General features: G+C 46.6%; 3 protein-coding genes across 12 annotated transcripts in view; 1 reads left to right on the top strand and 2 right to left on the bottom strand.

The window, feature by feature from the left end:
- BORCS7 (BLOC-1 related complex subunit 7) overlaps positions 1–24,321 on the bottom strand; it is a 228,286-nt gene that overhangs the window by 77,029 nt on the left and 126,936 nt on the right. The window contains exon 1 of one of the 3 annotated variants that reach the window (XM_050804217.1): positions 8,945–8,948. The exons of the other annotated variants lie outside the window; for them this stretch is intronic. The gene's annotated coding sequence lies outside the window, so the exon portion shown is untranslated. Of the gene's footprint in view, positions 1–8,944; positions 8,949–24,321 lie in introns of those variants that run through there. 3 annotated transcript variants of the gene reach the window in all.
- ARL3 (ADP ribosylation factor like GTPase 3) overlaps positions 1–24,321 on the top strand; it is a 537,289-nt gene that overhangs the window by 413,010 nt on the left and 99,958 nt on the right. The window contains exon 1 of one of the 7 annotated variants that reach the window (XM_050804206.1): positions 14,376–14,385. The exons of 5 other annotated variants lie outside the window; for them this stretch is intronic. The gene's annotated coding sequence lies outside the window, so the exon portion shown is untranslated. Of the gene's footprint in view, positions 1–14,375; positions 14,386–24,321 lie in introns of those variants that run through there. One more of the 7 variants, XM_050804214.1, reaches the window with a different exon arrangement.
- Positions 1–24,321, bottom strand: part of WBP1L (WW domain binding protein 1 like) — a 79,273-nt gene that overhangs the window by 30,591 nt on the left and 24,361 nt on the right. The window contains exon 1 of one of the 2 annotated variants that reach the window (XM_050804171.1): positions 13,951–20,978. The exons of the other annotated variant lie outside the window; for it this stretch is intronic. Coding sequence (XP_050660128.1) covers positions 13,951–13,977 — 27 coding nt within the window. The 5' untranslated portion in view covers positions 13,978–20,978. Of the gene's footprint in view, positions 1–13,950; positions 20,979–24,321 lie in introns of those variants that run through there. 2 annotated transcript variants of the gene reach the window in all.

The raw sequence follows: 24,321 nt of genomic DNA, 5'->3' as shown, positions 1-24,321 counted from the left end.
CAGGGCATCCTGTAACAATTTGGTCTGGGGCCTCCCAAAGACTAACTGTAGCCAACAATCTGAGGAAGGGCAACACAGTGAATCAGGACAATAAGGGCATCTTATAAATAAGTGAACTTGCCCCCAAATAACAATGAACATGCTTAGACAACAAATGCAACAAAATAGGGATGTGTTTCCCAAAAGTGTGGTACATAGGCCCCAAATCATCTGAAGTATTTGTCAAGAATGTAGATAGACTGAGACCCTCTGGGGGCAGGGACTGAAAATCCACCTTTTAAAACACACTCCCCTGGTTATGTTTATGTATTTTCAAGCTTGAGAACCACTGCCCTGGATCTAAAAAGAACATACAATAAACAGTTCCTGCTCTCTAAACATGAAATAGACTCATATTCTTTTTCTAGAATCCCAAACGTGTCCCAACACAGTTACCCACAAGAGTACCTACATAGAATCAAGGCACATTATTTATACTCTCTATGCCTCATTCCACTAAAACATATAATAGATCATACATATATATTTTAAAAAGAACTGACATGTTAGCTACGCTCCCATCCACACCAGTACTTACTGCCAAAGCTACACTGCAACTACATCCTCATTAAACAGCCCCCAAACAGAGCAGCTAGCAAAAAAAATTAAAATCCATTTCCTGTGTTGCATTAGGAACCTGAATAACAAATTCAGAAAAAGCTACTTGACCCTGGTAGGAAAATCCCAGAGCAAAAATCGGAAGTTGCAACATATCCCACGGTTTTATTAAGGTCTACTTGTCAATGTCCCGGGGCATGCAGGCCTGTGGTGTCTGGCAGGCTACAGAAGAACAGGACCCTGGTTCATGGACCACTCTTTCACCCCTGGACACTCGGAAGGAAAAGCAGTCCCCAGGAATCCCTCATCACTGGCCTCTTCTGCTAGAGTATGTCCATTGAGAAGCATGGCTTCTTTAGCAAGGGCTGGTGCAGACAACCGAGGGCTGAAACAGCAGGTAGCATGCAGCAGAGCAGGTGAGTAGCAGGTGGCACTCAGGCAGAGCAGGGGGGCAGTTTAGCCTACTGTCATCCACTCACAGTTGGTGCGACGAAGTAGGTCCTTTTCTTCCCACAGTTGTATCACTGCCTCTTCCCTCTTAAAAGTGGAGATTGCACTAGTGGCCCTGAAGCCCCAGTGGGCCCACTAATGAGTTTTATGCCTACATGGCACCGTTGTTTTTCAACTTTTACAAAGTGGGCTGGGTCGGCTGGGCGTGGTGGCTCACGCCTATAATCCCAGCACTTTGGGAGGCCAAGCCAGGTGGATCACCTGAAATCGGGAGCTCGAGACCAGCATGACCAACATGGAGAAACCCTGTCTTTACCAAAAATACAAAATTAGCCAGGTGTGGTGGCGAATGCCTGTAGTCCCAGCTACTCGGGAGGCTGAGGCAGGAGAATCGCTTAAACCCTGGAGGCGGAGGTTGCAGTGAGCCGAGATCACACCATTGCACTCCAGCAGGGGTGGGCAACAAGATCGAAACTCTGTCTCAAAAAAAAAAAAAAAAAAGTGGGCTGGGGCCTGGTACAGTGGCTCACGCCTGTAATCCCAGCACTTTGGGAGGCTGTGGCAGGCAGATTACCTGAGGTCAGGAGTTCAAGATCAGCCTGGCCACCATGGTGAAACCCCATCTCTACAAAAATACAAAAATTAGCCGGGCATGATGGCAGTTGCCTGTAATCCCAGCTACTTGGGAGGCTGAGGCGGAAGAATCACTTGAACCTGGAGGCAGAGGTTGCAGTGACCTGAGATCGTGCCATTGCACTCCAGCCTAGGCAACAGAGTGAGACTCTGTCCCCAACAACAACAACAAAAAAGTGGGCTGGGTGCAGCGGGTCAGGCCTATAATCCCAGCACTTTCGGAGGCTGAAGTGGGAGCACTGCTTGAGCCCAGGAGTTTGAGACCAGCCTGGGCAACAAAGCATGACCTCGTCTCTATTAAAAATGAAAAATGGCCGGGCGCGGTGGCTCAAGCCTGTAATCCCAGCACTTTGGGAGGCCGAGACGGGCGGATCACGAGGTCAGGAGATCAAGACCATCCTGGCTGACACAGTGAAACCCCGTCTCTACTAAAAAATACAAAAAACTAGCCGGGCGAGGTGGCGGGCGCCTGTAGTCCCAGCTACTCGGGAGGCTGAGGCAGGAGAATGGCGTGAACCCGGGAGGCGGAGCTTGCAGTGAGCCAAGATCACGCCACTGCACTCCAGCCTGGGCGGCAGAGCGAGACTCTGTCTCAAAAAAAAATAAAAATAAAAATAAAAATAAAATAAAATAAAATAAAATAAAAATGAAAAATACTAGCCAGGCATGATGGCAGGCACCTGTAGTCTTAGCTACTTGGGAGGTTGAAGCAGGAGGATCACTTGAGCCCAGGAATTCAAGGTTGCAGTGAGCTGTTAACTGCACTCCAGCCTGGGCAACAGAGTGAGACCATGTCTCAGAAAAAAAAACAAAAAGTGGAACTGACGGTCAACATTTTAAAATGAGAGAAATTCATACAAAAATCCGGATTTCCAGTTTCTTTAGAAAAATCAAGGACCACATTCACAAAGGGCCGTAAGAGGCTGGGCAGAGATGTATGTGGGCTCCAGCTTCTCCAGTCTACACAGTCCCATCCCCTGCCCCATCCCTACTGCCCAATAATCCCATTTGCTTGACTCAGTCACGCCACTGGCTGGCCCCTGCGGGCACCTGTCACTTCCTGCTCTAAAGTTTAGTAGTAACCTTGAAGTTAAGGCAGGCTAAAGACACCTAAATACAAGCAGCAGACATCTGAATTCTCTACACTATGGCTCAAGCAGCATCTTAATTAAATACATGTCAAATAGGAACCTGGATAAAGAAGAGGGGCCCTTCTCCACCGCATGATGGGAACACCTGTGGATAATCTAGAAAAATCTCCTACCACAACAGCATGGGGAAGACAACCAGTTCTGCCCAGTGACTGTGTATATCAACCACTGACCTAGGTGTTTTTACCTACATTACCTTTTTATAGGAAACAGGTTCAGAGTGATCATACAGCTGGGAAAAATGTCCAGGACCTAAAACCCAAAATTTAGTGGAAGGAATTTAATGCTTAGGGTTACCCTAAACTTTCATTCTAGATGCTGACAGGCACAAAAATGACAGATAAGATATGAAATTTGCCTTGGAGGGTACTTTGTAATAACTAAGCTGTTAGGTTTAAAAAACCTAACAAACCTAACAAACTTTTTAAAGTTTATTTCAATTCTTGTTGCTACAAAGCTTCCTGAAATATTCAAGTTCATCTTGTTCCTTCATAAGTACAATCTAATCAATAGAATGTGTTCTTTATTTAATGATCTGTAATGTGGCAAAGCCTCAGGGTAATCATTTCAAGCAGGGAAGATGCACAAACATGTAAATACGTGTATATAATTAAAATACACAGGCCGGGCGCGGTGGCTCAAGCCTGTAATCCCAGCACTTTGGGAGGCTGAGACGGGTGGATCACGAGGTCAGGAGATCGAGACCATCCTGGCTAACACGGTGAAACCCCATCTCTACTAAAAAATACAAAAAACTAGCCAGGCGAGGTGGTGGGCGCCTGTAGTCCCAGCTACTCGGGAGGCTGAGGCAGCAGAATGGCGTGAACCCGGGAGGTGGAGCTTACAGTGAGCTGAGATCTGGCCACTGCACTCCAGCCTGGGCGACAGAGCGAGACTCTGTCTCAAAAAAAAAAAAAAAAAAAAAAAAAATTAATATACATTTACATAGAGCTCTCGAACTTTTTTTTTTTGAGACAGTCTCACTCTGACTCCCACCGTAGACTGGAGTACAGTAGTGTGGTCTCAGCTCACTGCAACCTCCACCTCTTGGGTTCAAGCAATTATCATGCCTCAGCCTCCTGAGTAGCTGAGACTACAGGCGCATGCCACCATGCCCAGCTAATTTTTGTGTTTTTGGTAGAGGCAGGGTTTCGCCATGTTGGCCAGGCTGATCTCAAACTCCTGACCACAGGTGATCTACCCACCTTGGCCCCCCAAAGTGCTGGGATTACACGTGTGAGCCACCGTACCCTACCCTCTTGAGCCCTTCAAATATCTTTTAAAAGTCAGCCTCTCATTTGAGCCTGCCAGCCAGTTGCCTGCAAGACACTCTGCAGTGAGACCCTTTTTAATGTGACTCTTTGTCCAAGGTAGAAGTAAACAGTTCCCCTGAACAACTTAGAGAACTGCAAGGGGGCCAGGTGTGGTGGCTCACGCCTGTAATCCCAGCACTTTCGGAGGCTGAGGCAGGCGGATCACAAGGTCAGGAGTTCGAAACCAGCCTGACCAACATTGTGAAACCCTGTCTCTACTGAAAATATAAAAATTAGCCAGGTGGTGGCGGGCACCTGTAATCCCAGCTACTCAGGAGGCTGAGGCAGAAGAATTGCTTGAACCCAGGAGGTGGAGGTTATAGTGAGCTGAGATTGTGCCACTGCACTACAGCTTGGGCGACAGAGCAAGACTCTGTCTCAAACAAACAAAAAAACAAACAAACAAAAGAAATGCATGGGGCTAGGTGCAGTGGCTCATGCCTGTAATCCTAGCACTTTGGGAGGTAGAGGTAGGAGGACTGCTTGAGCCCAGGAGGTGCCAGACCAGCCTAGGCAACATGGCAAGATTGTCTCTTCAAAATATAAGAAATTAGCTGAGTGTGGTGCCATGCACTTAAGGTCCCAGCTACTGGGGAGGTTGAGGTGGGATGATCACTTGAGCCTGGGAAGTGGAGGCTGCGGTAAGTTATGATCATGCCACTGTGCTCCAGCCTGGGTGACACAGTGAGACTCTTTCTCAAAAGAAAAAAAAAAAAAAAAGAACTGCAAGGGTCTCTGAAGAGGTGCTACTGCCCCCCTATCTTATAAAGAAATGAATGACACTTAGACCTAAGATTGAATATGACAGAATCGGGACTGTCAAAACCCTGATCTTCTGATTTTGATTCCTTATCCTTTCTGTAACTGGGCTCCAGCTCAACAGGCTTTACTGTATCTTGAAAATAGCTCTTAGTCAAATAGAATATCCACTTCCTTGCCTCGAAAGAAGAAAGAAGTAAAGTTTTCAAAAGGATCTGAAATATTGAAGGTACAAGTTAATTTGTTGCTGATGTGCTTGAGAAGAGATTTGCCAGTTTCATTTGAGAAAGGCATATGCCACATCTCATTCCTCATTATAAGCATAATTCTAAATTTAACACCCTTTTTTTTTCCCTCAGCAGTTCCACCTCACTGCAGCAGACCCTGCTGGGAGCAAAGATCGTAATGGGACTTGCCTTGTGTGGTTGTCTGCCTTGGGACCAGCACCAGAGATGTATTGCCAGCAAAAAGTTCAGCACTGCTCAAGGGAACTGTTTACTTCTAACTCTGACAAGGAGTCACATTTACAAGGGTCTCACTGCAAACAGGCACAGGATAAAAGGATCTTCAGAATCCAGAGGCTGTGTCTCCAAAAGACAGAAAAACTTTAAAGAAACAAGAACTTTTAGAACTCTAAGAGCTTGGACTTGAAGATTAAAACAGACTTCGGTGATTTAGAAAACGGGGACCGGGTGGACGTCAGTATGTTACTAATGATAGATTACAATAAACATTCCGCCTCAGCCTCCCAAGTAGCTGGGACCTTAGGTGCACAGCACCATATCCAGCTAATTTCTTATACCCATAGCAATAGGTACCTGGCTTCAAATATGGGCTACTACTAAAATAACTATGCCTAATTGTTCTTTAAGTTGTATGTATAAAGTCATTTGGGTACTACTGAGATCCTGTCCTCCTCGGGGGTGGTAATCCAGGTTATTTGAGTAAAAGATGAAACGTCAGTTCCATCCGACTTTTCACATGGGCTTGGTCATATCCATATTTCAGATGGGCTTGGTCATATCTACTGGCCCACAAAAAATGACTCTGTACCTGTCATTGATAAGACAGAGTACCTGGTGATTAGTGGGACAACCAATGTCAAAATTCTAAATTTCTGGGCAGATAATGAACACACATTGCTTAGAAAGCAGCAGGAAAGGTCTACCCATTTCCCCTTTATTAAAACAATATGGTACTTCTTCCCTCAGCCCTGTGACTCCTGCTTCCCAAGCAAAATGGACTACTATGAGTCTGTGATTTCTACCCCAAGGTTTCTCCACCTTAGCTCTACTGACATTTGGAATCAGGTAATTATTTGTTGTACAAGACTGAACTGTACATTGTAGGATGTTTAGCAACATCCCTGGCCTCTGTTAACTAGGTATGCCAGTAGCAACTTCCCACTCCCCTCACTGTGACAGCTGACAATGTCCAAACACTGCCAAATGTCCTCTATGGGGGAAGGGCAAAACTGTCCCTAGTTTAGAACCCCTGTTTTAGCCAAACTCCCACAATATTTTGTGCAGAACTGTGTTTTAGCCAGTCTTGTTCCCTGACTGCTTCACAGACTCCCTGCCACCACCCCGCTCTAAATTCCCCGTGAGCAGGGCTGATGTCAGTCTCACAAGCATACCTATCCGGGCCAAAAAGCCTTCACAAAGTCCTGAACCTGGTGACCGCTGAGTCAAGTAACCATAGGAGCTAGTCGTCCCTCGTGCCTCAGCTACACGGTACAAGCAGCAGCATCAAGGGGTCCTCCAAAGCCTAAGGCAAGGCTGTGGGTGTGTGATTTTCACATGACCAGTGCAAGACTGAACCGTGGCTCTCTAGCCGTGGCACTCTCATCCTGGTTTACAGTAACCCAGCACAAGCTGAGCCTGGCTCATGAATCTGGAACCTTACAGAGAGACGCAGGAATGACTAGGTTCTATTTGTGCTGGCGGTCCGCCCCAGCCTGTCCTAACCTCCCTACGGCACTCCAGAACCACACCCGGAGAGGTGGGAAATCACAGGTATTCACACCACTGCCTGCCTGGTGGGTAACAAGGGATTTCAAACCCTCGATGGAAACCACAAGATCAATTGGACGGTATTTGAAACCACATCGAGACCATGCGTCACAGTTGGGAGATCCTTAAGTCTTGTGTGTTAAGCAAGAAAACCAAGCAATAATAAATAATACTCTGGCCTCCTTGATGCAATGCCCGAGGAAACCAGTCTTATGTGCAACACAGTCCCGGCAAACCCTGAGCCACTTTCAGGAAAAGAAGTCAGTGTGTCACACTCCAGCCATACCCAAAGCCAAGTCTCCTTCTCTGCACTGCCCCTCCCCTCGCAGGATTTTATCACCATTTCCAGCAACCAGCAATAGAAGCCTCTTGTGAGGTCTGGGGTTCAAGTTCAGATGAGCCCTGCCCAGAGAAACAATGGTTACAGGGGGGCACAGATATGGCTCAGGCCCCTGTATCTGTGCCCCTCTGTTACCATTCTCAGGGCTCTTTCAACCCACTGTTGCTGCAAATTAGCAAGAAATAAGAGTCAAGAAGCCCTAGGAAAGAAGAGGTAAGAAACTAGTATCTTACTGGTGCTAAGGAATTAGGGCAGAAGAAGGAATTTCAAAGCATTTTTTTAAATAGCCCCAATGTATTCTGTTTTCCTGGACTAAAATTTACCTCTTCAAGGAAAAGGGGTGGGAGGGGGCGGGTCAAACTCATGGGCTGTCACTGGAGGAAGTGACTGTTTTCTTTGGCTCCATCCTGGATAATGTTTCAAAATCAGCAGCCACAGCCTCTTTTCCACTAAGTTACTGTCCAGTACACTGCTTTCTCTTTGCTCTGATAACAGAGATGTAATGAAAAACAAGCCACATTCCTTAAAAAAAATAAAAAGCAGCTTCTTTCAACAGAAATGGTTGAGGGTTCAAAAATTAACCTGAGGCCAGGCACAGTTGCTCACATCTGTAATCCCAGCACTTTGGGAGGCCATGGCAGGTGCATCACCTGAAGTCAGGAGTTCGAGACCAACCTGGCCAACATGGTAAAACTCCATCTTTCCCAAAAATACAAAAATTAGCCGAGTGTGGTGGCAGGTGCTACCAGCTACTTGGGAGGCTGAGGCACGAGAATTCCTTGAACCCGGGAGGCAGAGGTTGCAGTGAGCCAAGATCGCACCACTGCACTCCTGTCTGGGTGACAGAGTGAGAGCCAGACTCCATCCCTCCCCCTACCCACACAAAAAAAATTAACCTGAAAGGGCTTGCGGAAGCACCACCTTTCTCACCTTTGGTGACAGTACGGAAATGAGGTGTTCTGTGGAGTTGTCACAAGACTTTTACAAATCAGTTTAGATAAGGATTCTGGCTTCAACTTTTGGTAGCACAAACAAGTGTCACCTTGGTGTTTGCTGCTACATACAACTAGTTCCCTTCCAAGCGAGATCTTGCTTAATTTGTCCTCAACCTGGTAGAAAGAGATGGTGCCCGAGGGGAACAGCAACTGGTAGTCAACATTCAGTCCTCTGCTGTGCACAGAACAGGCAGGGAGGAGGAGGCCTGCAGCAGACTGTGGATATGGGTACCAAGCCAGAACAACGGGCAGGGGCAGACAGACACCAAGAAGACCTGCACTCCAGGCCCCTCCTGCCACACATTAGCCCTGGGTTCTGGAACAGATAACTTCTCCCTGGGTTTCAGTTTCCGTACAGCAAAAAGGAGATAAGACCTCCTCCCTCATGGGTGGCCACTGTGGTGAAATAATAAATACCCCAAGTCAATGCTGGCTAACATTCAGCAGTTGAGGGGTTAAATTGGAAGCCAGCAATTCCCCTCCTTCCCTCTCTGCAGTCATGGCTCCCACCCTGCAGCTTTAGCTGGCTATCACACAGCCTTTCCAGTGCTCTCCTTGTGAGACTCTAAAGCCACTTCCTATGCCCAGGGAGTAAGTACCATGCAACAGTCTAGTTGCCTTGTCACATTCAGCATCAGCCCAGGGACCAGCTCACCCTTTCAAAAACACACACAGCCCCTTGGGCCAGGAGTTGCCCCCTGTGCTCTTTCCATGACAAATTCCAACCCGGGCAAGGGACCCTAAGAGGGTTTTGATGGATATTATTCATTCCCAGTATCAGGGACCATCCCATGTCATTGGTGTGGACAACTGGGAAAACAATGGGTCTTTCCTACTGAGAAAGGCAATACTCCAAGATGCAAGATGTAAAATTAGTGTCTTAATGGATCTAGCCTGCATTCCGTCAACTAGAACTTACCACCCACTGGTCCTTCCACACACCTAGTACCTACAATGCAACAACTGATACTACTGGACTGGACTGTGGGAAAGGCCACCTCCAGAAGGGTTGCCTCTTCACACCTCTGAACTGCGGCATTCTATTCTTTTCTTATGTCATTTGCCACCACCTGCAGAATGTCCTCATTACCTGTGCACTTATTCTACTTTCCCTACCTGACTGTAAATCCCTTGAGGGCAGGGATGGAGTTTATATCTCTCTGTATCCACAATATGCTTTGGGTAGAACAGGTGCACAGTACTTTTCAGCTGTTGAGTGTTGCTCCTAAGAAACGCATCGGCCTTACCCAATCAATACCTTCTGGATAAACATGAAATAGAAGTCATTCAAATCATGACTAAGAACATTCTGTTGCAATACTGTTCTCCGAAAATTAGTAATCCCTTTGTTAGGTACACATAATGGAACTTCTCTTAATCAGAAAACCTATTTTCTCATCTTGTCAGACAATAAAGGGATAGCAGCCGGGCATGGTGGCTCATGCCTGTAATCCCAGCACTTTGGGAGGCCGAGGCAGGCAGATCACGAGATCAGGAGATCGAGACTATCCTGGCTAACACGGTGAAACCCCGTCTCTACCAAAAATACAAAAATAATCAGCCGGGAGTGGTGGCGGGTGCCTGTAGTCCCAGCTACTCAGGAGGCTGAGGCAGAAGAATGGCGTGAACCCGGGAGGCGGAGCTTGCAGTGAGCCAAGATCGCGCCACTGCACTCCAGCCTGGGCGACAGAGCGAGACTCCATCTCAAAATAAATAAATAAATAAATAAATAAATAAATAAATAAATAAATAAATAAAGGGATAGCATGCCCAATTGTGTGTTATATCTAAAATTTGGTATATAGTGCCATACCCAAAAAGTTCAGCAGGTGACTATCTTCCTCTGAGCTTTGGCTCATCTAAGCACAAAAAGAGCATTTTTTTGGTCAACACTGTAGCTTCTGTGACCTGTCTGACTGTCCCTTGCATGAAAGGACTAATATATCCTACAGTTTATCTGCCCTTTACAGACACTGAAATCATGCCATGCTCATTATTAGACAGAAGGGCCCTGAGGTCTTCCTCCTTCTTGGTATCCATAAAAGACACCCATACCTGGTGAACTAAGGTCCTTATCTTGCCTCAGGCAAATTCAATGCCAAGACTCAACAGATGAATGACAGTTTCCCTTGTCATCTGCAGGAGAAAACAAAAACAACTCTCCCAACCTGATCTGTCCGGAATGCTCTTTCCCCAACTCATATGTCTGGTAAACTCTCCTACTCATCCTTCAAGAGTCAGATCAGATATCAGCTTCTCAGGAAAGCCTCCCCTAGCCTGATTCAGGTACGTGCCCCCACGCTGTGCTCTCCCAGTCCCTGGGCGTTCCTCTGTTGTCGTCTCAGCACACTGGCTTGTAATTACTTCCATGCCGCCCAACTCTGGAGGACAGTTTCTCAAAGTGTGACCAGAAACAACCTGGGTCAGAAACACCTGGGGAACTTCACAGAAATGCATATTCCGGGGCCCTGGCCCAGACATAAAGAATCTACATTTTTTTTTGGCCAGGCTTGGTGGCTTACGTCTATTATCCCAGCATTTTGGGAGGCTGAGGCAAGCGGACCACTTGAGGTCAGGAGTTTGAGACCAACCTGGCCAGGCATGGTGAAACCCCATCTCTACTAAAAATACCAAAAAAATTAGCCAGGCGTGGTGGCACATGCCTGTAGTCCCAGCTACCTGGGAGGCTGAGGCAGGAGAATGGCTTGAATCGGGGAGGTGGAGGTTGCAGTGAACCGAGATTGTGCCACTGCACTCCAGTCTGGGAGACAAGAACAAGACTCAACAAGAATGATTTTTTTTTTTTTTTTGAGACGGATTCTCGCTCTTGCCACCCAGGCTGGAGTGCAATGGCGGGGCCTCTCAGCTCACTGCAACCTCCGCCTTCCAGGTTTAAGCGATTCTCCTGCCTCAGCCTCCTGAATAGCTGGGATTAAGGGGTAAGCAGCATCTTATCTCCTACCTAGGCAGGCTAGAAAGAAACATGCCCCAAGGAGAACAATGCATTAATCATACTCTATTCTCAGACATCAAGCCGCACAGTCTAGGTAGTGAGAAAAACCCAGGATTTGGGAAAGACTCAAGTTAAAAAACAGCAACAAAAATCTTCAATTACCCTTTCTCTAGACAACTGAGCAATGCTGGGCAAATGGCTTAACTTCTCTAAGCCTCAGCATGCACCTCTGTACAAACAGAATAATCCTACCACATAAGACACAGGATTACGGGGAAAAAATAATCATATGGATTAAGGGGAAAAAATAAATCAAAGTACATACATATGTATGATAAAGATTAATTTTCTGTGTGTGTGTGTGCGTGCATTATGTGTCATTTTTTCTTAGAATTATCACCAAGTGATCTTTAGAAGGCTGGTTTCTACATGGCTCCAATAAAGAACATAGTTACACTGTCTGACACAAAATACTAGAAATATACAATATATGTAACTACTCCAAGATTGCACAGGCAAGGTTTGAGTCACAGAAGCCCAGGGCAGGAAAGGCCTTCAGAGGTCTTCTAAATTCTGCCTGCCACCAGGCAACTGTTCAGACACAAGAGCTAAAGGTTCACCTGCTGTTGATCCTCTCAGATGCTCCCCACAACCACCATCCCAACCCTTCAATCTCTTTGAAGAGTTTAATCAAATGCTACCCACTGCTTCATTCTCTCACTACATGTCCAAGTAACTGGACGCAAGCCCTCGCCCTCTTGCCACCTCAGTATATAAGATTAACAGGATCTTGGTAGAGTAAGAGGTGGCCTCCCAGCTGTACGTCACTGCACAATGGCAGTCACTGACTACAGATGCAAGAGCTCACTCCCCTCACTATGGGCTCCCGCCCAGCACAACTGGCTCCTGTCAAGGTATCAGTCCCTTCGCTTCTCATTTCCTGCACCCCTGCAGTGGTGCATCCTTTGGGAATTAGTAGATCAAAATAAGAGTTATGTCTACTCTCTACCAGCCAAGGTGCAAACGTTTCACATACATTCTTTCGTGGAATCCCCGTGCAACCTCACAGATGAGGTTCAGAGCAGTTAAGGGCCTGCCCAAGACCCCAGGGAAGCTGGGATATGAATGCAGGTCTTTCCAGCTCCCAGCCCACTCTTTCTACTCTGTTAGGCAGTTTTCGCCCTCTCAGCCTGCTGACACAGCATGAGACGTTTCGTCCAGCTTCATCCTATTTCCAACACTGCTCGAAATCCTCTCCAGGGCTCACTCTGCCCATAGGTTAAAAGGACAGCCTTTCTGGCCAGGCACAGTGGCTCATGCCTGTAATCCTAGCACTTCAGGAGGCCTAGGCGGCCGGATCACCTGAGGTCAGGAGTTCGAGACCAGTCAGGCCAACATGGCGAAACCCTGTCTCTACTAAAAATACAAAACTTAGCTGGGCATAGTGGCACATGCCTGTAATCCCAGCCACTCAGGAGCCTGAGGCAGGAGAATCGCTTGAACCCAGGAGACAGAAGTTACAGTGAGCTAATGCCACTACACTCCAGCCTGGGCAACAGAGTGAACAGGGTGAGACTCCACCTCAAAAAAAAAAAAAAAAAAAGGACAGCCTTTCTTGTGGGGCCAGAGGGGATGTTCAGAGTGGTCACCACTCTGCCCATCAGCTGTGTTAACGCAACACTCTGAAGATAACAAGAGCTGTAATGGAAGGTTTGGGGCTTTTCAGAGGAGCTTCCTTTGAACAGAACTGTAGGCAACTCAAAGGAGAGTTGCCCATCTAGCACTTTTCTCAGAGTGAGGGCAACCAGTGGACCCTAGCAGCTCCCCTCTAGGGCTTCTGCTATGAGCTCATCTGTGGCTTTTCCTCACCCAGGAACGGGCAGCAGAGGGTGTGTGCTCCCTCCCCACCCCTTACAGCCAGCAGCTGCTGGTTACAGTTACACATTCCGATACAGACATGCCTCTCAGACGAAGAGGGGGTGGGGGTGTCCGACTCTCAGAAGCCCTGGAACAAATAGTTGGCAACAGCTGTGTTCTCAGCAGACAGCAGTTGGTGGCTTGCTACTGTTCTCTCATTCCACACTGCTTTACAGGCTGGAATGAATGCAGTGCCCCCACTTCAAAGGGCGGCTCACCGAGCAATCAAGTCTCTGCCACAGGGGTTTGTTTGAAAAATCGGTCGGTAAGGCCAAAATGGGGTCAATTCCACACCCCTTCCCCTGAGGTGTCCTGGACGTCCCTCAGCCGCACAGCCCCAGGCACATGCTTGAAAGGAAGAAAGCCTTTCCTTTAGAAGAAGAACGGAGCCCTCGACCCACCCCCAGCGCAGAGTCCCTTCAGAACCAGAGGACTGTGAGGAAATCTCCACTAACTAGCCAAATCAAAATGGAGAAGGAATAAAAGGGGTTTGCAGCAAGAATCGCACTCTGCCTCTCCCCTTCCCCAGCCCCACTCTTCAGCTGTTTCTCCGTGAAGTTTCCAAAGCAGTTTTACAGTATCTGATGGAAAATCAGAACTGGACAGCCCTAGAGAAACCTCGGGGACGTAGAGGGTTAAGAACACGGTGGCTCTGAAAGTAAGGAGCAGCTAGCAAACAAGAAGGGAGACTGGAAAGTTCTGTGTGGGAGCTGGCCTGGTCTAACCGAGAGGCATTTGCTAAAATATTCCCTCCACCCAAAGCAGTAGTACAATAAACAAGCTCCCACCCCTTCTTCCCTTCCAAACCCGATCCATGCGGAACCAATTACCTGTCTAAGACCCAAAAGGAAAGGCATCCTGCAAGAGCATCGTCCACACTAACGTTGGAACAAAGGGCTCTTAAAAGTTAAGGTCTTGGAATGAGCATTGCCCCTGATGGGCCTGTGTGCGCGGTGGTCCTGGTTCATCAGCCTTCCTTAGCAAAGCAAAGTAAACAGAGTCCTGGGACCGAGCAGGCACACTGTCTCCTGCTCTCCTCGCTACTCCCCCCGCCTGGTTCTGGCCCACCCCCACCTTCTCGTGACATATCTCAGACGCAGCAAAGCCGAAGCTGTCTGCCAAGTGGGAAATGACATCAGTTCAGGCGCAGCAGAAAAAACTTCAGACAGCTGCGCTGGAATACTGAGGAGGATGTGCTGCAGACCCGCAATGCCCAGCCCTGGACCCACCTAGAGCCAGAGCCCACTGTGGGAGGATGGTGGGGGTTGCAGATGGGAGCAGGCTGCTGCATCCCCTTGGCTCTAAGTAGGCTCGGGGGTACATAAATCAAGTCTCTAAAATTGAAAAGAGGAACACTGCTCTGAATAAGGACTGACTTTGTAGCTCCTAAAGTATTGTTTCTCCTCCCTGGGAAAGAAAATCCAGTCCAGTGTCTGTCAGTTTCACAGAAACTTTTCCACCCCCACCCCTGCCAGAGTCGGTCTCAATACATAATAGGACAGGAAGCCTGGCTGTCCCAACTTTCTCTAGGGAATGAGGCAATTCACAGTGGGGGCTTGGAGAAGCACCTTTTCCCCAGCTAAGGTAGGACACGCTACCTTGGACGCTGCCCTTTCAAGTCCTCGCTTCCACCGGAGAGTTTATATTTCATAAACAAACTACACAAGTACAGGTGCCAACATCTTTCCTCACTTGTCTTATAAAAGGTACAACAAGTCCCACCGCAGCCTCCAAGTTGCCAGAAAGGCAGATCATCTATATTTAAACCAACTCTTGGTTCGGAAAAGTTCACCGCCTTAGGTTTGTCGTGTTTTCTTCACTAAGTTCAGTTCAGGGAGAAAAGAGTTCTCTAACGCAAGCTTTGCACAAGCAAGGGCCCTGGGGATGGTGTCCTGCTCTGACTTTCCCTAGTCGGTGGTGTAAGCCAAATCCCTTTTGGCTACCCTCCCTGAAACAGCAGGTCACAGCAGTTCTCCCTGGGCCTGAATCCTCTACCAAACACAACACTCGCACAGTACAAAAGGTCTATGTTTGGGTTTGGATTTCCAGAAATGACTCAAGGAGCACAATCTTCAGAGGAGCTTTATAAATCCAAAGTTACTTTTTTTTTTTTTTTTTTTTGAGATAGGGTCTCACTCTGTTACGCAGGCTGGAGTACAGTGGCGTGATGATCTTGGCTCACTGCAACCTCTGCCTTCCGGGCTCAAGCGATCCTCCCTAGCTGGTACTACAGGCACATGCCACCATGCGCAGCTCATTTTTGTTTTTTTGTGTAGAGATGGGGTTTCGCCATGTTGCCCAGGCTGGTCTTGAACTCCTGGACTCAAGTGATCTGCCCACTTCAGCCTCCTAAAGTGCTGGGATTAAAAAAAATTACTTTTCACTAACTTCCTCGGCTACAAATTAATTACACTGTCCAGGACTCAAAGCAAGTATATTTCATCTTTTCTTTCATTTTCTGCAACAATTTTCTTTCATGATACTTATCCAAGGCCTCCATGGTAGTGGCACTGTGCTGGGCCATGGCACTTTCATCCATGAAAGTCAGAAATGATTCTTGCAAATTACTATCTATAACCCCCAACCTAGGACAATAAATTAGCAGCACATGACACGTACAGCACAGTGAGGTGCCAAAAGTACTGTTTGATCATTAGAATCCAGCCAGACACACAACGTGTTTACTGCAGGTCCCCACTGACGGTCAAGGTCACATTGACTTTCCTGACAAGAAAATGAATGTGCCAAACTGGCTGAGCCATTTCCTCGAGACTCACAAAAAGAATGGATCACAGCCTCACAGCTAGAGGAAAAGGTGGCTGATGTGTAAAAGAAGTGGCTCCTGCTGCTGCCGGGGTTTAGGGACTGGGAAGCCATTCTTTAGCACATACATATTCTCAAGATACGGTCAGTCTATCCCAGGCCTTTTTGCCACTCTCACAACCAGGTCAAATTGCCAGACAGACGAGGCTGGACATCAAGGCACAGCCGCCCAGGGAAGAGCAATGAGGCTGCTTTCAACCCCTTCCTTTCACTTCCTCGGTTCCCTGGCAACCACTGAGAACCACAAAACACACACAGCATTAACTTTGGCAATCAAACTGATGGAAAGAGCATCCTCATCACCTCATGGGCAATGTAATCTGCACTGATCTAACAAGACAGACTGGCACCTGCAATTCTCCAGAAAGAGTGCCATGGCATAAGTGTACCATTCATTCACTCACTCCATGCTCATTGAATACCTACAGTGTGCCAGGCATTGTTTCAGGCACTGGGGATGCCACTATGACCAAAACACACAAGAAACCTTGCTCTAATGGGCTATGAAGTGTTCCATATTTTTCTTCCTTCCATTTTTGTTTGTTTGTTTTAAGAGGTAAGGTTTTGTTCTGTCACCCTAGGCTCAAGTGATCATCCTGCCTCACCCTCTCGAAAAGCTGGGACTATAGGCACACGCCACCACACTCAGCTAATATATTTTTATTTTTATTTTTATTTTTTGTAGAGACAGGGTCTCACTATGTTGTCCAGGCTTGAACTCTTGTCCTCAAGTGATCCTCCTGCCTTAGCCTTTCAAAGTGTTGAGATTACAGGCATGAGCCACTAAGCTTGGCCCCATAATTCTAAATAATATTCATCAGTGATGATCTCAGAAGAAGTGGAATTGCGACAAAATTACTAGAAATCCAAAAAAAAAATTCGTAAAAATACAACCTAAATGATCAAAATTGCATTATAGACTTCCTGATTTCCTAATGAATCATCCTTTTATGATGCTACCCAAGACAGTGTTTCTAATCAGCATTTGTCTATTTTTATCTTCTCACAGATTATAAATTCCTGTGTGCAAGGCAGCATTTAACCCAAGGCATTACACCTAGTACAATATATTCTAAAAAAGTGACTGCTGACAACAGCTTCTTTCTTACTAATCAACTTCTTGCCTACAGCCCCTCACTAACATTCACTAAGCACTGAGATCTGAGGGGTGAGGAGAAAAAGAGGTTGAGTTGGCAAATTCAGGCATTCCCAGGAAAGTGAGTTCACTTTCTGCCATGTTATACAAATATTACTACAACCTAGTGACAAAGTAGTCAGCTTTGCCATTTGAAAAGCAAGATGATCATTAACAATTTCTGTTAGCCTGAAAAAATGGGTTCTTCTATGTACGTGATCCAGTCTCATACATGATGAGCCAAAGGTAGGGTAAATCCTTCTTCGAATGACTTTAGTCATCCGCCTGCCAATGCAGAATTAAATTCAATGTTGAATTCACCAACTTAAAAAAAAAAAAAAAAAAAGGAAGTCATACTAAATTAGAATTAAGCAGGATTATGTTGTCAAAACGTTGCAGGTTGGCTGGGCACCGTGGCTCACGCCTGTAATCCTAGTACTTTGGGAGGCTGAGGTGAGCAGATTGCTTGAGCCCAGGAGTTCAAAACCAGCTTGGGCAACATGGCAAAACCCCATCTCTACAAAAAATACAAAAATTAGCTGGGCATGGTGGCACATGCCTGTTGTCTCAGCTACTTGGGAGGCTGAGGTGGGAGGGGCATTTGAGCGCAGGAGGGAGAGGTTGCAGTGAGCCAAGATCGCACCACTGCACTTCAGCCTGAGCGACAGAATGAGACTCTGTCTCAAAAAAAAAAAAAAGTGGGGGGCCGGGCACAGTGGCTCATGCTTGTAATCCCAGTACTTTGGGAGGCCGAGGCAGGCGGATCACGAGGTCTGGAGATCAAGACCAGCCTGACCAACATGGGGAAACCCCATCTCTACTAAAAACAGTGACACACACCTGTAGTCCCAGTACTAGGGAGGCTGAGGCAGGAGAATCACTTGAACCTGGGAGATGGAGGCTGCAGTGAGCTGAGATCATGCCACTGCACTCCAGCCTGGGTGACAGGGCAAGACTGTCTCAAATTAAAAAAAAAAAAAAAAAAAGGCCGGGCACGGTAGCTCACGCTTGTAATCCCAGCACTTTGGGAGGCCGAGGCGGGCGGATCATGAGGTCTGGAGATCAAGACCATCCTGGTTAATACAGTGAAACCCCTTCTCTATTAAAAATACAAAAAATTAGCTGGGCGTGGTGACAGGCACCTGTAGTCCCAGCTACTCAGGAGGCTGAGGACGAGGCTGAAGGAGGAGAATGGCGTGAACCCAGGAGTCAGAGCTTGCAGTGAGTTGAGATTGTGCCACTGCACTGCAGCCTGGGTGACAGAGCGAGACTTCGTCTCAAAAAAAAAAAAAAAAAAAGTTGCAGGTTAACAACTACTTATGGCCCCAAGCAGCATCTGGGATATCCTTCTACTGAGGCAGTTTCCTCCTCCACAGTTCAGAGAATCCCCAGAGATAGTACTGCTGAAAATATTACCCTTTGGATTCCAATTAACTTTTTTTTTTTTCTTGAGACAGAGTCTCGTTTTGTCACCCAGGCTGGAGTGTGGTAGCACGATCTTGGCTCACTGCAACCTCTGCCTCCCAGGTTCAAGTGATCCCCCTGCCTCAGACTCCCAAGTAGCTGGGACTACAGGTGTATGTCACCACTCCCAGCTAATTTTCATCTTTTTAGTAGAGATGGGGTTTCACCATGTTGGCCAGGCTGGTCTCGAACTCCTGACCTCAAGTGATCCATCCACCTCAGCCTCCCAAAGTGCTAGGATTACAGGCATAAGCCACCATGCCTGGCCTCAGATTAACTTTTTAAATTTTTATTTAAATGTTTTTTTTGTTGATACATAGATGAGGGCTTCCTATGTTGCCCAGGCTGGTCTCAAACGCTTGGCCCCCACTCCTTATGAGCCAGGACAACAGGACTGAGCCACTGAGCCTCCCTAAAATTTTATTTTAAATAGGAAGTCTCGCTCTGTTGCCCAAGTTGGTCTCGAATTCCTGGCCTCAAGCAATCCTCCCACCTCAGCATCCTCAAATGCTGACATCAAGGCATGAACCACTGTGCCCTACCGGATTAAATTAAGACATACTGCAACAACATATATGCTCACAGCTACCTGAATTCATTCTTTTACTGTAGTAAATTTGTTTAAGTATGTTTTGGCAACATTTCTGTAGGCAGTCTTTATATGTATAATCTTTAAATTCTGGGGTGGGGTAGGGGAGAGATAATCATTTGTTCAGCCCAGACCATGAGCCAGACTCCATGCTAAGAACTCTATCTAACCAACATCTCAAAGCCACAACAACCCTAGGATGTGGCTATTACTATCCCTATTACTCAGCTGCAGAAATGGAGGCATATGGGGTTTATGTAACTTGCCCAAGGTCACACAGCTGGCTGTGAGACAGCAAGGATTTGAGTGAAGACTCTGGCTCCACAGGCTGTTTCCTTTATGATCACGCAGGCATCAGATATTAGAATATAAGAAGTTACAAACAAGGAAAAAAAAAACAGCAAAAATCAGAACTGAGGGTCAGGAGAATGTTAAGCAGACAGGCAGGTCCCTGGTCAGCGCTCTGGAACCCTGTTTATGAGACTGCCGTGCACACCGTATATGATGGTGGCATTCTGGAGTGTGAAGTCAGGGTCCTAGGGTCCCTCTGACCCACTTTGGAGAGCAAGGTTCTATGAGGTCAATGACTGGGAAAGCCCTAACATTCTCATCTGTTCCCAATGCACAACAGATCCACACACAAGGAATAGGCTGGAGACCTTCCCAGGTCATGGCTCTTGGGAACCTGGTGAGCTGCTCCCACACCCATGTCATCTGGTCAACTGAGGGTGATGGCAACTACGGCTGAAGGTCTAGGGGTATCTTATTTCACAATCAAGGGATCTGAAGAAAGAGAGTTTGTCAGAACAGGACAGTAACTACCAGGCTTCTAGGGTAGGAGATAATCTCCAGGCGTAAGGCCATTTTGTTTCCAGGAGCTTTGAGCAGAGGCTGCTGGGCAGACACAGAATGTCTAAGATAAGAGATCTTTCTTATCTTTCTCCGGTTTGGGCACGCACCCATTTAAATGCCTTAGAGTTCTGACTCAAGAAAGGAGAGAATAAATACTAACTTAAACCTCAAACCAACATGAGTGTCACAATAAAAGTTAAACTGAGACATCTTCTTGTCATGGGTGTGAGGCTGGGCATTAACAAAAGGATCCTGAAGTAATTATTTTGGGGAATGCAAGGGGATAAATCCCAAACCCAGAACTCTGCCAAGCAGAAACACTAAAGGTTGCTTAACTGCTAGAAACCAAGAACACTAGCTTTATCTATGTCCTGGGGCTGGACAAAGGCAGGCATGTAGCAGGCCTGCCCAGGCAAGAAAACACACACCTCTCCTGCTTCTGGGCAGGACAAGGCTCTGTTCTACAAGTCACAGAGCTTATCTCTTCCACAAGGTATCCGTAAAAACCCATAAGTGCTTTCCTACTACTGAGTCTTTCAGGAAAGAGAGCTGGGTAAATGGTTCTTAACTGCAGTATGTAATCCTCTACTAAACATCAAATGACATATTTCAGAGAGGGAAGATTCCAACAGATGGTGACATCTCATATTTTACAGTGACGTTAGGTAATTCGTTCAAGGACACACACCTAATAGGCAGTGGAGCCAGAATCTCAACCAGGTCTGTATGACTCCAAAATGGCTTGGACGGCTGGGGGCGGTGGCTCACGCCTGTAATCCCAGCACTTTGGGAGGACGAGGCGGGCGGATCACAAGGTCAGGAGATCCAGATCATCCTGGTTAACACGGTGAAACGCGTGTCTCTACTAAAAAATACAAAAAATCAGCCGGGTGTGGTGGCAGGCGCCTGTAGTCCCAGCTATTCGAGAGGCTGAGGCAGGAGAATGGCGTGAACCCGGGAGGCGGAGCTTGCAGTGAACCGAGATCGCGCCACTGCATTCCAGCGTGGGCAACAGAGCAACACCCAGTCTCAAAAAAAAAAAAAAAAAAAAAAAAAAAAAAGGCTTGGACATACATGGAGATAGGATTTTGATATTAATTGTCACTTCCCCCCTACTTGTGACCTGATATTTACAGTTGCATCCAGTCCACCCAGGATGTGCTGTGGGGATAACAAAGATGTACTGTTGGATGAATCAGTCTTGCCCTGGAGGATTTATTTAGTTAGCTACATAGAAACAAACATATGTACTCTATGATAAACATGGTGAGGTGGGGGACAAACACAGCGACATAAGAGCTCAAAGAAGAGATGCTGGATGATCCTCTGAGCTTCCAGCAAAAAAAGAAAAAAGAAAACAAAGAAGGGATGCTGTTGAGGGACAGAATGGCCAAAGAAGGTTTTTGTTTTCAAAGAAAATTTTATCAAGAGCTGGACACAGTGGTTCCCCAACACTTCAGGAGGCTGATGTGGGACGATCACTTGAGGCCAAGAGTTCAAGACCAGCCTGAACAATATAGTGAGACCCCGCTTCTACAAAAAGTTAAGAAATTAGCCAGGCATGGTGGCGCATGCCTTGTAGGTTCAGCTACTCAGTAGGCTGAGGCAGGAGGATCACTTGAGCCCAAGAGGTTGAGGCTGTAGTGAGCTGTGATTGTACCACTGCACCCTAGCCTAGGAAACAGAGTGAGACCTTATCTCTTAAAAAACAAACCAATGCCAGGCACGATGGCTCAAGCACTTTGGGAGGCCAAGGTGGGTGGAACATCTGAGGTCAGGAGTTCAAGACCAGCCTGGCAAACATGGCAAAACCAGTCTCTACTAAAAATACAAAAATTAGACGGGCATGGTGGCGCATGCCTATAATCTCAGGTACTTGGGAGGCTGAGGCAGGAGAATGAATCGCTTGAACCCAGGAGGCGGAGGTTGCAGTGAGCCAAGATCATGCCAATACATGTCAGCCTGGACAACAGGCAAGAATTTGTCTTAAAAAACAAAAACAAAAACAAAAACAAAAACAAACTACAACACCCCAAAGAGACGGATACTAAAATAATAGGTAGGGTTTTGGTGAATAAAACGAGCGCACTATGCAGAGCAGATCATGAATAAAAGCATGGAAACAAGGACGCATGGGACATATGTCCAAAGGCAGAAAAAGATGACGCAAAGATTAGTTGGAAGTAGAATGTCAAGGCCCTACACAAGTACACATGTAATGAGTACCTTTGACCAGCACATTTTTTCTTTCTGATGATTACAGTAGCAGCACGAATATCAAATATAGGAATTTCTATTTTAGTGGAGTATTTTAGACCCTTGTTTTGCTTGTTTTATATTTACTACTAAAATATGGTAAATCTGGGATTTGATTTCGTTTTATTGCAAAGGTTGGAGGAGGTAGAAGAAAGACACAGATGAGAACTTTAGGGCTTTCCCAGTCATTGACCTCAACCTCACAGAATCCTGCTCTCTAAAGTGGGCCAGAAAGAGTCCTAGGTTCCTGACTCCACCCCATGTCATTGGAGCAGCCTCAGTCTTTTATTTATTTTTTTGAAAGACAGGGTCTCATTATGTTGCCCAGGCTGGGGTGCAGTGGCCATTATAATATACTGCAGCCTCAAAATCCTGGGCTTAAGTGAACCTGCCACCTCAGTCTCCTGAGTAACTGGGACCACAGGCTCATGCTACTGCACCCAGCTTTAAATGGAGAGAAATAAAAGTAGCAGAAGCTGAAACTGGTGTGCAACAGCTTCCTAAGGTTTCTGCCTCTTGCCTCCCTGCCCCCCAAACAAGAAAATCATTTTGTTGTTGACAATCACTGCAGAAATATTTATTACTTTCGTAGGCTGTACAACCATTCGCTGCTATTTCCAGAATGTGCTGGGGTCTCTGAAACTCACCATTGTCAGTGGGCCATCACCAATAGTTAATGGGCTCTCACTGGATCTGCAACTTGAGCTTCATCAAGTACAAAGCAGCCTTGTTTGTTTTCATACCAAAATGCTAGGTTCCTGTTTTTCCTACCCTGGAAACAGTTTAACCCCAGCCATACTGGCAAGTAGCCAAGAATTACATGAAAATCAGCAGGCTACAGTTCATAGCTGTCTCCAGATACATTTCATGCCTCCTCACAAATTGCTCTCCAAACCGAAGATTAGAATAAGAACAAAAGGAGGGACGTAGATCACACCAACTACATGAAACCACTCAGATGTAATTTGTTTTTTGCCTTTTTTTTTTTTTTTTTTTTTTTGAGACAGAGTCTTGCTCTGTTGCTCAAGCTGAAATGCAGAGGCGCAATCTCAGCTCACTGCAACCTCTGCCTCCTGGGTTCAAGTAATTCTCCTGCCTCAGCCTCCCAAGTAGCTGGGACTACAGGTTTATGCCACCATGCCCAGCTAATTTTTGTATTTTCAATAGAGACATGGTTTTACCACGTTGGCCAGGCTTGCTCTTTGTTTTTGAGACAGGATCTCGCTCTGTCACCCAAGCTGGAGTGCAGTGGTGCGATCATGGCTCACTGTAGCCTCCGACCTCACAGACACAAGCAATCCTCCCACCTCAGCCTCCCAAGTAGCTGAGACTACAGGCATTTACCACAATGCCTGACTAGTTTTTTTTTGTTTTGTTTTTGTTTTTTTTTTGAGACAGGGTTTTGCTCTTGTTGCCCAGACTGGAGTGCAATGGCGCGATCTCGGCTCACCGCAACCTCTGCCTCCTGGGTTCAAGCGATTCTCCTACCTCAGCTTCCCGAGTAGCTGAGATTACAGGCATGCGCTACCATGCCCAGCTAATTTTTGTATTTTTAGTAGCGATGGGGTTTTTCCATGTTGGTCAGGCTGGTCTCAAACTCCCGACCTCAGGTGATCTGCCTGCCTCAGCCTCCCAAAGTGCTGGGATTACAGGTGTAATCCCACACCTGGCCCTGGCTAATTTTTTAAAATTTTTATAGAGGCAGGGTCTTCCTACATTGCCAAAGCTGGTCTCCAACTCCTAGGTTCAAGTGATCCTCCCACCTCGGCCAGATGTAATTTGGAAAGAGAATCCATTAGGAAAATTAGGCTTCCAGGTCTCCACCAATCTGATTTCATCTTTCACTGTTATTTAAACTTTGGGTGAGATAGAGACATGGTCTACATTAAGTGGGAATGTGAGTACAATGATGGCTGACCCAAGAAAAAGGCTAACAGCAAGGTCATTTTATGACAGGCAGCTCAACTCTCTGAGTCCTTAGAAGCAGTTCTGGGTGCTCTAGGCATTCTCACTGTCCAGAAAGAAATCATCTTGGTTGTGCTTTTACAGGAAAATCCACTCACTTCTTATATGCGACTCATA

This window comes from Macaca thibetana, chromosome 9 (genome assembly GCF_024542745.1).
Source record: "Macaca thibetana thibetana isolate TM-01 chromosome 9, ASM2454274v1, whole genome shotgun sequence".
In the NCBI taxonomy this organism is placed as follows: Eukaryota; Metazoa; Chordata; class Mammalia; order Primates; family Cercopithecidae; genus Macaca; species Macaca thibetana.
Note: the sequence above shows the minus strand (reverse complement) of the source record. Positions and strands in the feature narration are given on the sequence as shown.